A 12,205-nucleotide genomic window follows, 5' to 3' on the forward strand; every position below is an offset into this window, starting at 1 on the left:
TGTTTTATCTACACGATTGATCAATAAAATTTGATATGGATCGAAATGCATAAATAACGATATCAACGTATTGTATTTTATTTTTTCCAATCTCGAAAGATTGTGAGTGATGTACGAGGGGATATTAACATTGGGGATTGGAAGGAATCGATTTAGGCAAATCGAAATCAAGGAATTACGTATTCATGGTGTGTCCTCGATATATCTTTTTATGACACGTTTCCCTATATTTCTGTTTTTAAACTGATCCAATAAAGAATTCTTTTTTTTTTTTTCACCAAATTATGTTGATTTTTTATCAGAGATTAAGTATCCTTCAAGATTGATTTTAATCTATGTTTTTTAAAATTATTATCCATTCAAAGTGTTTTCTAAGTTTGAGGAATAAATGAATTGATCTATAAATTGAAGAAGCTATAAATATATTCTAAGATCCTTTAAATTCCAGTAATTCTTATAAATCCATAACAATGTAGAAATTATTTTTATAATAATTTTTATATTTTTGTTACAGAATGTCTCTGGAAAATTGGAATTTTTTACCATTTACTCTACAAAAAAGAAACTAACTAAACTTTCTCCTATTACACATTATCTCGAACAAACCCATCCTTCGATTAATCCTTTCATTCGAGAAAACTACATTTCCATGCAATCTAAAAATGAATTCAAGACGAACATAACTAAGAATTTCAAGAATAATCAAACCAGCGATTTTTTCGCTAAATTTTTTCATCTAACCTCTAAAACTCGTTGTACGTATCCGTTTCATCATTGTATTTCATTTCCCTCCATTCTTTCATCCCCTACTATTCCTGACTCGTATCTTATTTTCAGTTATCCGGCGAATCTTTTCTTTCGTCCATTGAAATTTTCTTTAGTTTCGGTGAAACTCGATTCCGTCATGTCACGTTCAAACTTATTGATATGATGCGTACAGTGAAATTTCCGCTGGTGGAAATATTGTGCATATATTGTGAAATAACACATTGTTGAGTCCGTGTTGAAGCAAGGATGATAGGGATGTGAGAGTGAAATTTCCATTGATTAAAATTAATCAATTGATTAATTGGATTGAAATGAAAAACATGGTGCACATGGTATCGATTTAATTTTCTCATTCATTTTTTTAATTTTAAAACGCAATGGCAATTTTCGTTTGACCGTTCATTGGTGGAAAATTTAGAGAATATTTGAAATAAAAATATTGATTTTTAGAAATATAAGGTACGGAATATTAAGGAATTTAATTTTTTTTTAAAGTTCCATTTCCTAAAATAAATTTTAAATCTTCGATTTTGTAGAAAATAATATAAAAGAACAAACAAAATTCAATGTTTCGTTATTCCAATGCAATTTAATAGCTCTTCATGAAGAACAACAATATCGCTTTTAAAATCGATATCTGTTATACTTATAATTAGTATATTATTGAATTTGAACAAGTATCAATCTTTTTATAATGAGATGATGAAAAATCGACAAGTATTAATTTCATTCTAACAGTTTCAGGAAAAATCGATTAAATCTAATATCGATAGAAACTAATTCTATTTCGTGCAATGATTTAAATCATCATAACTTTTTATGCAAATTTTTTACAAATAATTTAACAAATAAAAATAATGAAACATTCTATAACTGCAAAAGTATGAGAATGAAATATGGAAATTGTTAGAAAATACATATTTTTTTGTATTCCTTGTTATTTAATAATTAATTCCTTCAAATAAACTAAGATAATTCGTTATTGATCGGTTAATCATTCAACTGAATAAAAAGTTACTATTATTCAAATATAATTCGCCCCTCGTCAGAATAAAAAAATGACAAACTATTTAAAACGATTCATCGTCTCGTGAATCACGTTTCTTATTTTCTTTAAAATAAAAAATGTGTCCAACTTTGGTTCATACACAATATCATCCCCTGAAAGAATGCCGTGCCAAGTCCTCGAAAAATATGAAAGGAAATAGTAAAAATTTACAATGGCGAGTCGAAACGCGAGTTTCCTCGCGAATAAAACGTTTCATCGGTATTTTCAAAACAATCGCTTTTCAATCTACACGCTTTCCAATGGAATCTAATTTTCAACCACTTATCCTTGATTTAAACGCAACCCCTTCAAACAATATTTCCACTATATTACTTTCAAATTTCCTCCACTGTTTCTTCCCGAAAGCAAAATATTTGAAAAATTCCCGTTTCACGATTCTATCGATTATATTCAGATATATGTAGAAGGGAGAGGAGGATGCATCTCATCCTAAGAAAACGTTTTAAGGAGATCTGATCTGATCTTGCATACCCACGCACGATTATTATCCTTCTATCTAATTCGTCCCAGAAGTTACGAAGTATCGAATTCAATATTCGATAAAGTAATTTAAATTCGAATATTTTATTTTTTATTCTATCTCGAATAATATTATTTGAATAATACGATGTATTTTTGTTCCTGGAATTTTTATCCCTCTCGATCTTGATCTTTCGTTTAATTTCATTGTTTTTTTTATTATTATTATTATTTTTTTTTTTTTTATTCAGATCTCTCCAATTCCCAATCCCCTATGTATGAACAAAACACACATTTTCATCTTCGCTTAACGAGACATTAACGAAGTCAGCACAGTGGCAGCATTTTTCCATTTCCGTTCCTCAAAGTTACGCGTCCCATAAACGATTCGGTCTGAATGAAAAAAAAAAAAAAAAAGGTTCCAATCTCCCTAATTTGAAAATAGTGCATTAGCGCTGATAACGTGGGAACGATCCATATTCGGATATCCCCTTTTATACATATCATTTCGCCAAATATTCTCACTGATCTGTACGAAGAATCCAATTTGGTAACTCGATTAGAAGTTTTTCAGAACGAACTCGCGGGAATTACGTTTCATAGAAATGAAATCGGATTATGAAAATAATCTTCTAATAAGTTCGCTCGAACGTGAATAAATCTCCCGAAATTCAACTTAATGTGTTTGATAAATTGAGCGGATTAAAAAGAAAACCATCAAAATCTTCGAAAACAATATTATTTTTTTTTTTTCAAACTCTCTAAAGACTTGAAGAAAATTCCCTCGAATTAACAAAATTATCCGTAAATGCATTTCAAGAGTAGCGAAAACTCGTTCAAAACTCCAACAAAATTAACACTTTTCTCTTTCTCTCTCTCTCTCTCTCTCTCTCTCTCTCTCTCTCCCGAGAACAATTCCTATCCCCTTATCCGACATAAGGGGACAAAATAAGGAAATTGTATCCGTGCCGACTGGGAGTGGAAGTCGGCGGAAACGAGACGGGGGTGTAAGAAACGAAACTGTCTCCAACGTCGGTTGAAAAGTGTCGAATGCGAGGCGCAAAATGGATGTAACACGAACGAAGAAGGGAGCATCGTTCACATGTTCCACGAGCAGCGTTTCACGGGTGTCATCGAAGGAAAGTTAGCGCCAATCCCCTTCCAACCCCTTCCAACCCCTCGTTTCTTCCCTCCCTCCCCTCTTATCTACTCGAAAACCCACGATTTCCACTCTCTCGGATGTTCCAGTGATTTATACGTCCGCGCCAGACACGGTGTGTCTACATTCATTGTTCCATCGGTGTAGGTGGTGTTATGCGGTGTGTGTAGCGAGCAACAAGAAGATGGAGAGAAAAAGGAGCACTGGGGAAGTCTCGTTTCACTTTATTTCGAATCGAATGAAACGAAACTCCTGCAGGAGGATTAATTAAAGGATACGATACTTGGTGGGAATCTTTGAGGATTCGAAAAAAGAAAAAGGAAACTCGAGTATTTCGTTATTTCGTTTGGAAATATATTTTCGAGGTAATTTTTAAAACTGGATGAATTTTTTTTTTCTAGCATTCTTTCGTGCTGAGATTAGGAAGGGAAAAGTTTCGTTAACGAAGCGATCTATATTTGGCTCGAAGGAAGGTCAGGTTGTATTCCTCGATCGTTAATCACAAGGGTTTAAATACTTTCCTATTGGACGTTTTCAACGACCATATCGCATAATAATAAGATTATCGCATCACTCGTGCATGCAGGCCAGCCAAGTAACGATCTTTATTTTATCTAACATCGACGCCCACGAACGCTCTCGTTATATTTGTTATTTCTCTATTTTAATATTGTTGTATCTCGTTCGTGTTCTTCGTTGAATATATAGATCGACATCATGTACCGTGATGAAGTTATCGTAAATTGTCAACGAATCAAATTAATTGGACCGCCTCCAGTCACGTGTGTATTGTCACTATTGGTTGAATCGATCATATGTCCGTTGCGCGACGAACAATGCAAATGAGATATAATGAAATAGGGTAAATTGAATATCACGTTATGCGAGGGGTAAAAGTGGTTTCTCGAATTCGGCAAAATTTTGTTATTTTTAAAATTAATCTTTCCCTTCGAGAAAAAAAAAAAACGATGTCACGATGTTTAAAAACAAGCGAGAGAGAAGAAATTAAATTTCGAATTGAATTCGATGAAAAATAATTAATTGAAGGATTAATTGGCGTGATGAACTTTTGCAAGGTGGTTTTTGAAAATTTTTTTCCCCTCCCCCTCGATATTCGATTATAACTTTTGATCGCGCGAATTCATTCGAAATACATCTCTCGTAAAATGGAGAGAAAAATGGATATGGAAGCGAGGTCAGTGTAACTACCTAGAAGCCTCCCACGAATACAGAAAACCTTGATGCATTTTCAACTTGAAGATCTACGCCTACAGCGACACAAGTGGTGCCTGAAGAAGTGAATGTGTTTTCAAAGCCGTGTCTTTGTCTTAAACAAAGAAAGTTTTCCCAGAGGTCGAGAAGTGACGAAAGCAAAAAATGGGTTTCACTCTCTCCCTATTATGAAGAGCTAATTGTTTATGAGGTAATTAATTCTATCGTGAAATTTTAAACGAGAACGAAAGAAAATACATTTACATTTTGATTATTCATTTCACAGATCGCAAACTTGCATGGAGACAAATTTCTATCGAAATTTTTATTGCGAATATAAAAAATATAAAAGAAGGAAGCTATAATTTTTTTATAATCGAAAAAATTATGAATTTCGTTTTATATCAATATCATTTTATAAAAGTTATTTTCATAAAAACCGCCGCGCAAATTCGGGTCTAATCGGAATCGCCGGAACGTGCCGAATATTACCGAATATTGCCGACATATGCCGAATATAACCGAACGAAAGTATTTTCGAAATGATATTTAATCGAAGAAAAGAATGATCATAGATTCGAACAAGCTAATACATTAAATATTATTTTCCTATTAAATTAATCCTTATTACTTAATTTATTTAGATAATAGTCTTTAAATGATTAGAATTGGAAATTTATAAAATTACCATGATAAAAATAAAGAGTTTTAAATATGATTAAACTCGAAAAAAAAAAAAGGAAACTCACCTAAATGATGTCACCGGTACTGGCAGCTCTCGTAGTCTTCGTCAATGGTCCCAATTGTCTGTTTTGATCTGATCGAGGTCTGCAGTAAATAATTTTTCGAAAAGCTTTTCGAAAACTATCGCTGAGGAAGGCGTAAAGAATAGGATTGACACAGCTGTTCGTGTATGCCAAAATGTGGCTGGCTATTTGCACCATTATCGTCGCTGATGTCAATGGATACACGTCCAACGATTTCGTCACTAGTATTACCTTTGAAAGGAAGAAAGGAAAAAAAAAAAAAGAAATCGTTATTAGAATCGAAATTGAGAAAAAAAAAATTTTTTTCAGTAAAAATAAAACGGAGTAAAAAATTTGTTTTGTTTGATCGATAATCAATCATCCCATGCGAAAATAGGAATTAAGGACGAACCAGAAAAGAAAGCGTGCCGTCAATGGCTTATTCCATTAATGGCTATATCACCACTGAGAGTTTTAAAAAGATTGATGTAACAGTCTATCAACTTTTTGAATGAATTTTCAGTTCACTGATTTTATATCCGAATAAAAAACTTACATAAAAATACGCGCGTTAAATATTCGCTATATTTTATGAAAAATTAAAAAAAAAAGAAGAGAGAGAGAAAAATTCGAGATTCATTTTTTTAAAAATATTTTTCTTTTAATAATTTCAAGATTGAAATGGAATTCAATTATCGAAATGCTTGGATTTTAAATTTTAAAGATACTTGTTATCGTAAGGAGAAATCAACCCTTTCATTAAATTACAATTCTAAATTATTCTATAACCAAATACTTACAAATAAAATAAAATTATCAAAAAAATCAAAATAAATAATTATTGCGTCACAATTTCTTGCAAATATTAATATAACCAATTAATATTATATCGATATTACCACAAAAATATGCGAATTTAATTCACAATTGATATTCGTCGTGATTTTAATACATAAAATGGATAAATAATTGAATCAACAAATAAACGTTAAGTAAATTTTCTATGAAACATCTCTATGGAATATTTCTCGCATAAAATGGTCGTATCATGATCGAATAAAATTTTTCGTCCCGCAACAGCACAGTCACAGTTTTCTGTTACGTTTCGATACACAACCGACACATTTTCAAAGAAGAATATTTTGCACCAGAAATTCAATAAACGCATGCGTGTGTGTCCGATATATCTTCAACGAAGCGAGGGACACACGTCCTCTCCCCCAATGTCCATGAAATGGAAGAAAAGCGAGAAAGGTAAAAATTCACAAAACACAAAAGAACCATCGACGTGCTATTCGGTCTTAAAAACTTCGATATACGAATAGCACAGCTTTGCAATTTTTTTTTTTTTTTGCATTGCTTTACTATTTCGAATCTGTAACAATCCATGGTGAAACAGAAATAAGAAGAATAAAGAAAATACATTTGTTTTATTTCTTATTCGAAAGGGTTGCGTGTATGAAATAAGATTAATATTAATTAATAAAATAAATTTGTTCCAACGATTAAACGGTATTACTATTTCATAAATCGAGAAGAATCAAGAAGCAAAAGTTATTCAAATTTCATTCAGAACAAATTGATTAATAAATTATCTAAAAGTAGAGCATACGTGTAACTTTCAACATGGTAGATTTATAATTCCAACAACTTTCTCTCAAAGTTTTAACTCACACGACAAATACTCCGATTATTCCAATATTTTTGTTATAAATTTCGCTACATTATCAAGTGCAAAATATCCTTGTACAACCACGAGAATAATTCACGAACAAATTCTTAACTTAAAAATATAGCGAAATAGAAAAGAAACACTAAGAAAAAAATTTTAACAAATAAATATCTTATAAAATGATATAATTATTATGTAATGATGGCAATATTATTGCCAATTTAGAAAATATACGATTAATAATTTTAAAAAGATATATTTCGGCTTTACCTATCTCGTAATGATAAATAAAATAATAACAGTAATAATAAAAAAATGAATCCATATCATCCATATCATCGATCGATAAACCTCATCTCGATATTCCCAATTATCCACACGAAATTGCCAAATTTCACCGCACAATTTCCTTTCGCGATTTATCTTCCATCTCCATTACCACGAATACCCACGTACCAGTTAATTACATTGCGTTTGTAAACGATCATAAATTTTTTTCCCCATCGAGGGTCTCGCCCCGAAATGCCGTGCCAAAATATACATACCATTCAATTCTACTGGCCACCATTTTTGACTGATATCATTCCGTGCGCAAAATCACGTTCCGACAAATTATAACAAATCACACCCCTTTCTTTTTTTTATCTTCATAAATGTAATCTGATGTGTATAAAGTAGATAATAAAATAACAATTTTTGGAAATATATATATATATAATAAATTGAATCAAAGTAATTTACGTAATTTACATTTTTCTTAATTGAAAATTACAAAGTTTTTAATTTGAAAAATATAAATTAATTTGTTCGAGAGCAAAAGATTTTCTTCTCCTCTTTGCAATTGTTGGATTGATTATTTCGTTTCGTTTGATAAGAAAGTAATTGTATATGGTAAATTATTCTCATCATAATGATATTTTAATCATAACGATAGGTATATTAGAAATTGTTGAATTTGAAAAATATTTTAACAAATTTCGTGATAAGAAAAAATTATTAGAATTTTTCACGATGAATAATCACGATGATTCTTTTATGACTTGTAAACTTACAATTGGAAAAAGTATCACAAAAATTACTGAAAATAGATACATTAAAAATACATGCAAAAAAGAACATGGAATCATTTGTAAATTATCGACATAGACAAAATTTCAACAAAAATTTTATTCGTAAACAATTCAATCGAGAAAAAGATCTTAAAAAAAAAATTTATAGAATCATTTGTTTATTCTAATCAAATACGATATTTTATTCGAACAAATCGAATAAATTTTTCTTTAATACTACCAGAAAGAGAGAGAGAAAATATGAATGGAGAGCGTGGCTGGTCATGGGAAATGAAGTGACACTAACCTGTATAGGGCACCAACAAAAGGCGAAAACGCCAACGACGACGAAGACCAGCCTCGTGACTCGTTTTCTTCCACGACGGCTTTCGGCACTGACGCGATCGGTGCGCCAGAGCCTGATGAGCATGCAAATGTAAAAGAAGCATATCAGCATCAGTGGCAGCAGGTAGCTCATCAGGAAAAACGACATCTGGAATAACGGCCAATTATATTGCGGTAGGATTCGACAAGCCGTCAGGTTCTCCGACGACGAGCCATCCATGTCCTGAAACTAAAGTGAATCTACATATATAAGAGAATAGTTCTTGGCCGCAATATCGTATTGAGAGAGAAAAATATATACGAAATACACGCGAGGAAACACGAATTGTTTCAAGATGTATAAAAATTTTTATTTTTTTATAATAGTTTTCGCGAGAAAGATATTACGAAATTTGTCATCTCGTTGAATTTTCCATTCTGGAAACTGAAAACTCAATAGCCACTTCATCTATCAAGATCGAGAGATTGATATTTTGTTACAAATACAGAAATATTAGGTAAAAAAGATATGTAGACAGTGTTTAATACTCAAAGGGTTAACGTAACACGTATATATCAACTCCTTTTCCAGATCAATGAATAATTAATTATGTATAAGCACAATAAAATTTGAACGAGCAATTACTGAAAATTAATCAAATTATTATTGAATAATAACATGGAAATTTAAACATCGTGAATTAAAGATGAAACTTGAATATCGAAAATAACAGAAAGAAAAACCATGAATTCGTTTCATCGACGTTTATTATTATAATTAACCATTAAACCGACTGTTTCCTGTTTCTAAACACATAATCACACAATTACACACGATAATTACAATGATTAATCGCAATCAAAGATAAAGTACACTTTTGACACAATGACAGCTCGAATTTCACCACCACGATTCCATTATGCAAAAGCAAAATACCGCAATTACTATACACAACGACGCACAATTGCGCCACAATTTAACACGCAACAACAAATTTCTTCCTTGCCTCGAGCCTTCCCTCCTTCGATCCGATTCAAATTATTCCATTCGACAACATTTTCGGATATTATGATTCGCAAATGGCATCTGTTATATACCTAAAATCGGGGTGTATAATCATCGAACGATCACAGAGGAATGGTTATTTCTCCCATTTCCGTTGGTGGAGTCGCGGAAAATCGTATAATGCATGACAATGAGCTCTCTCTCTACGTGTGTCTGGAATGATTCAACGAAATTTGCGCAAAACGTATCTGAGGATAATTCTCGTGTCCACGTATGTGTGTAGGTGTGTGTGTGTGTGCACGTCGATATCGTGTGAATCTGACGATATGGGATTATCGTGCGTGGTCGTGATTTAAAAATATATTTCCGGCAATTACATTTTGATAAGAGATTATCAAGTGTGTTCGAGTAACGGATAAATATGGAATATGAATTGAATTATTGCTATTGAAATGTCTGGTGATTAATTAATTAAAATAAATATGTACTGTAATGATAGAAGTAATTAAGCGTATTTATTTTTTTGAGAAAATAATAAAATTTGTTTGTGAATGTAATCGAAGAAATCAGCTTCTAAAGGGATGTTCAGAGTTTTTTTTTTTTTTTTGTCATGCACGTTCCACAGATTTTTCTCAAATGTCTAGTAATTATAATTAATACCAGGTTAAATCAAGTTGATTATGTACTAGCTATGGATTTTTATGCAAGTGCTTTTGACAAAATTGGCCCTTTGCGCTCCAAACAATTTGGATAATTAGTAATTAACTTCAAGATATTTTTTCCCATACACACATATAAATAATAAATTATATCGGCTCAATATTAATTTATATTCAAAAATAAAAATACAATTGTACAGATGCAATTACTTTCATAACAACAATACTCGTCTCTGTACAATCATTGACAATTCTAACACAAAATTTTAAAAAGCATCATATCACGAAGATTTCCATATCAATATAATACATTATTAAAACTTATAAATTATAATTGAGCCTCAATCAGAAACATTCAAACGTCACGATAAATTGAACCACTTCGTGTAAGTACTTTTCTGTACACTCCACCTTGTACGCGTAATGTCACGTTTATTCACCTTTCTTTTTTTTTTTTCAAGGAAACCGCCAATCGCCACGCTGCCGATTACGCTCATTTCACCCGAAACTAATTAAGAGTGAGAACACTTCGAAAGGGAGATTACCGGATAGATGAGGCGAATTTTCCTTCCCATTCCCACTTCAATTTTCCACCACCATTACCGGTACATTATTTGAAAAGGGTTAATCAACCCCCTTTTGTCAACTTCAATCCCCCTCCCCCTCGCCTCCTATCTTCTTTTCAATCTTTTTTTTTTCTCGCGCCTCGAATCGAATTGATCCTCTCCCCTTCCCGTTAAATACACGAACGTCCCCTATTATCCTTCTTTCTCCTCCCCCCCCCCCCCCCTCCTATCTTCTTTTCTATCCTTTTTTTTTCTCGCCCCTCGCATCGAATTGACCCTCTCCCCTTCCCGTTAAATACCCGAACGTCCCCTATTATCCTTCTTCCTCCTCCCCCCCCCCCCCCCTCTTCCTTCCTTCGAATACTAGTGAACAACGAATCGCAAGTGAATTGTAAATAATCTGGATCGCAATGCGTGTATCCGGTGTTGATCATTTTTATCGAGATATTGGCCCATTGAATGGGGGCGACAATGCGAGTGACAACGAGAAATCGAGTTGAAAAAATCAAAAGGAAAACTAGATTTTTGCCGATCCACGGGAATCAGAATTTTTGTTATGTTTTTTAAAATATTTCATTTCCAATCTTAATTTCGGGGAAAAACTTGAGGAATTTTTGGAGAAGCTTTGTTATTATTATTAGGAAACTTGGAATCTTATTGTTCTTATTCTCGGTCTGTTTATTAATAGGCTGATAATTTATTATAAAATGTATGTAACATCTTTCATTTCAGGCTATTTTGAATCGAAGAAGTGTGTAAATATGCAAATTAAAATTGCAAAGGAGCTCGAGGAAGGGAGAGTGGGCACGATATAAAAATTAAATGAAAAAAATTGGAAATGAAAATACATTGGAGAGGAAGAAAATCAATTTTGAAAGGTGTTTTAATCAATTATAGAGTTTGGACTTACCTCGCCGTGGACGAAGAATGCAGGGGTTGATATCGCGAATATCATCGCCCAAGCGATGCAAATGGCGACGATCGCGTGGTTCTCGGTCCTCCACGACATCGAGGAAATAGGATGAACCACGGCCAAGTATCTGTAACAATTTGTAATCTTATTCAAAAACTGAAAAATTTTTTTATCCTCACTGATTAAAAAACTTCTATATATATTTCTATATAAATATCCGTTCGAGTAGTATCGAGAAGAATAAAAATTATTGGAAAATTCCACGCGATGATACTGCGAAGCGAATTATTTCGAAAAAGTTTCGAAAAATGCTGAAGCAATACCGATGGAATCGGAAATCCGATCACGTATAAATCCGCATAACTCAAAAAAAGGGTAACGTAAACTTGGAGGAAATAGAAAATGAAATCGCGTATTTCGTGAGAAAATCAAGATCCTTTCGCACGTGTGACATTTCGAGAAACGAGCATTGTTAGTGCATCGTTGCATACGATATCTCGAGACATAACTGATATTTATAGTTGAATGAATTATATCTAAGAAATATCGGCAATCGTGTTTTATCGTGCAATATTATTATCGATTTCTTTTTTTTTTTTTTTT

General features: G+C 32.5%; 1 protein-coding gene across 1 annotated transcript in view; it reads right to left on the reverse strand.

The window, feature by feature from the left end:
- LOC102673075 (allatostatin-A receptor) overlaps positions 1 to 12,205 on the reverse strand; it is a 30,480-nt gene that overhangs the window by 17,066 nt on the left and 1,209 nt on the right. The window contains exons 2-4 of the mRNA XM_006619178.2: positions 11,600 to 11,729; positions 8,442 to 8,708; positions 5,417 to 5,665 (exon numbers count right to left, since the gene is read on the reverse strand). Of these exons, the coding sequence (XP_006619241.1) occupies positions 5,417 to 5,665; positions 8,442 to 8,708; positions 11,600 to 11,729 (646 nt within the window). The remainder of the gene's footprint in view (positions 1 to 5,416; positions 5,666 to 8,441; positions 8,709 to 11,599; positions 11,730 to 12,205) is intronic.

This window comes from Apis dorsata, unplaced genomic scaffold, assembly GCF_000469605.1.
Source record: "Apis dorsata unplaced genomic scaffold, Apis dorsata 1.3 scaffold_397, whole genome shotgun sequence".
Taxonomy (NCBI): Eukaryota; Metazoa; Arthropoda; class Insecta; order Hymenoptera; family Apidae; genus Apis; species Apis dorsata.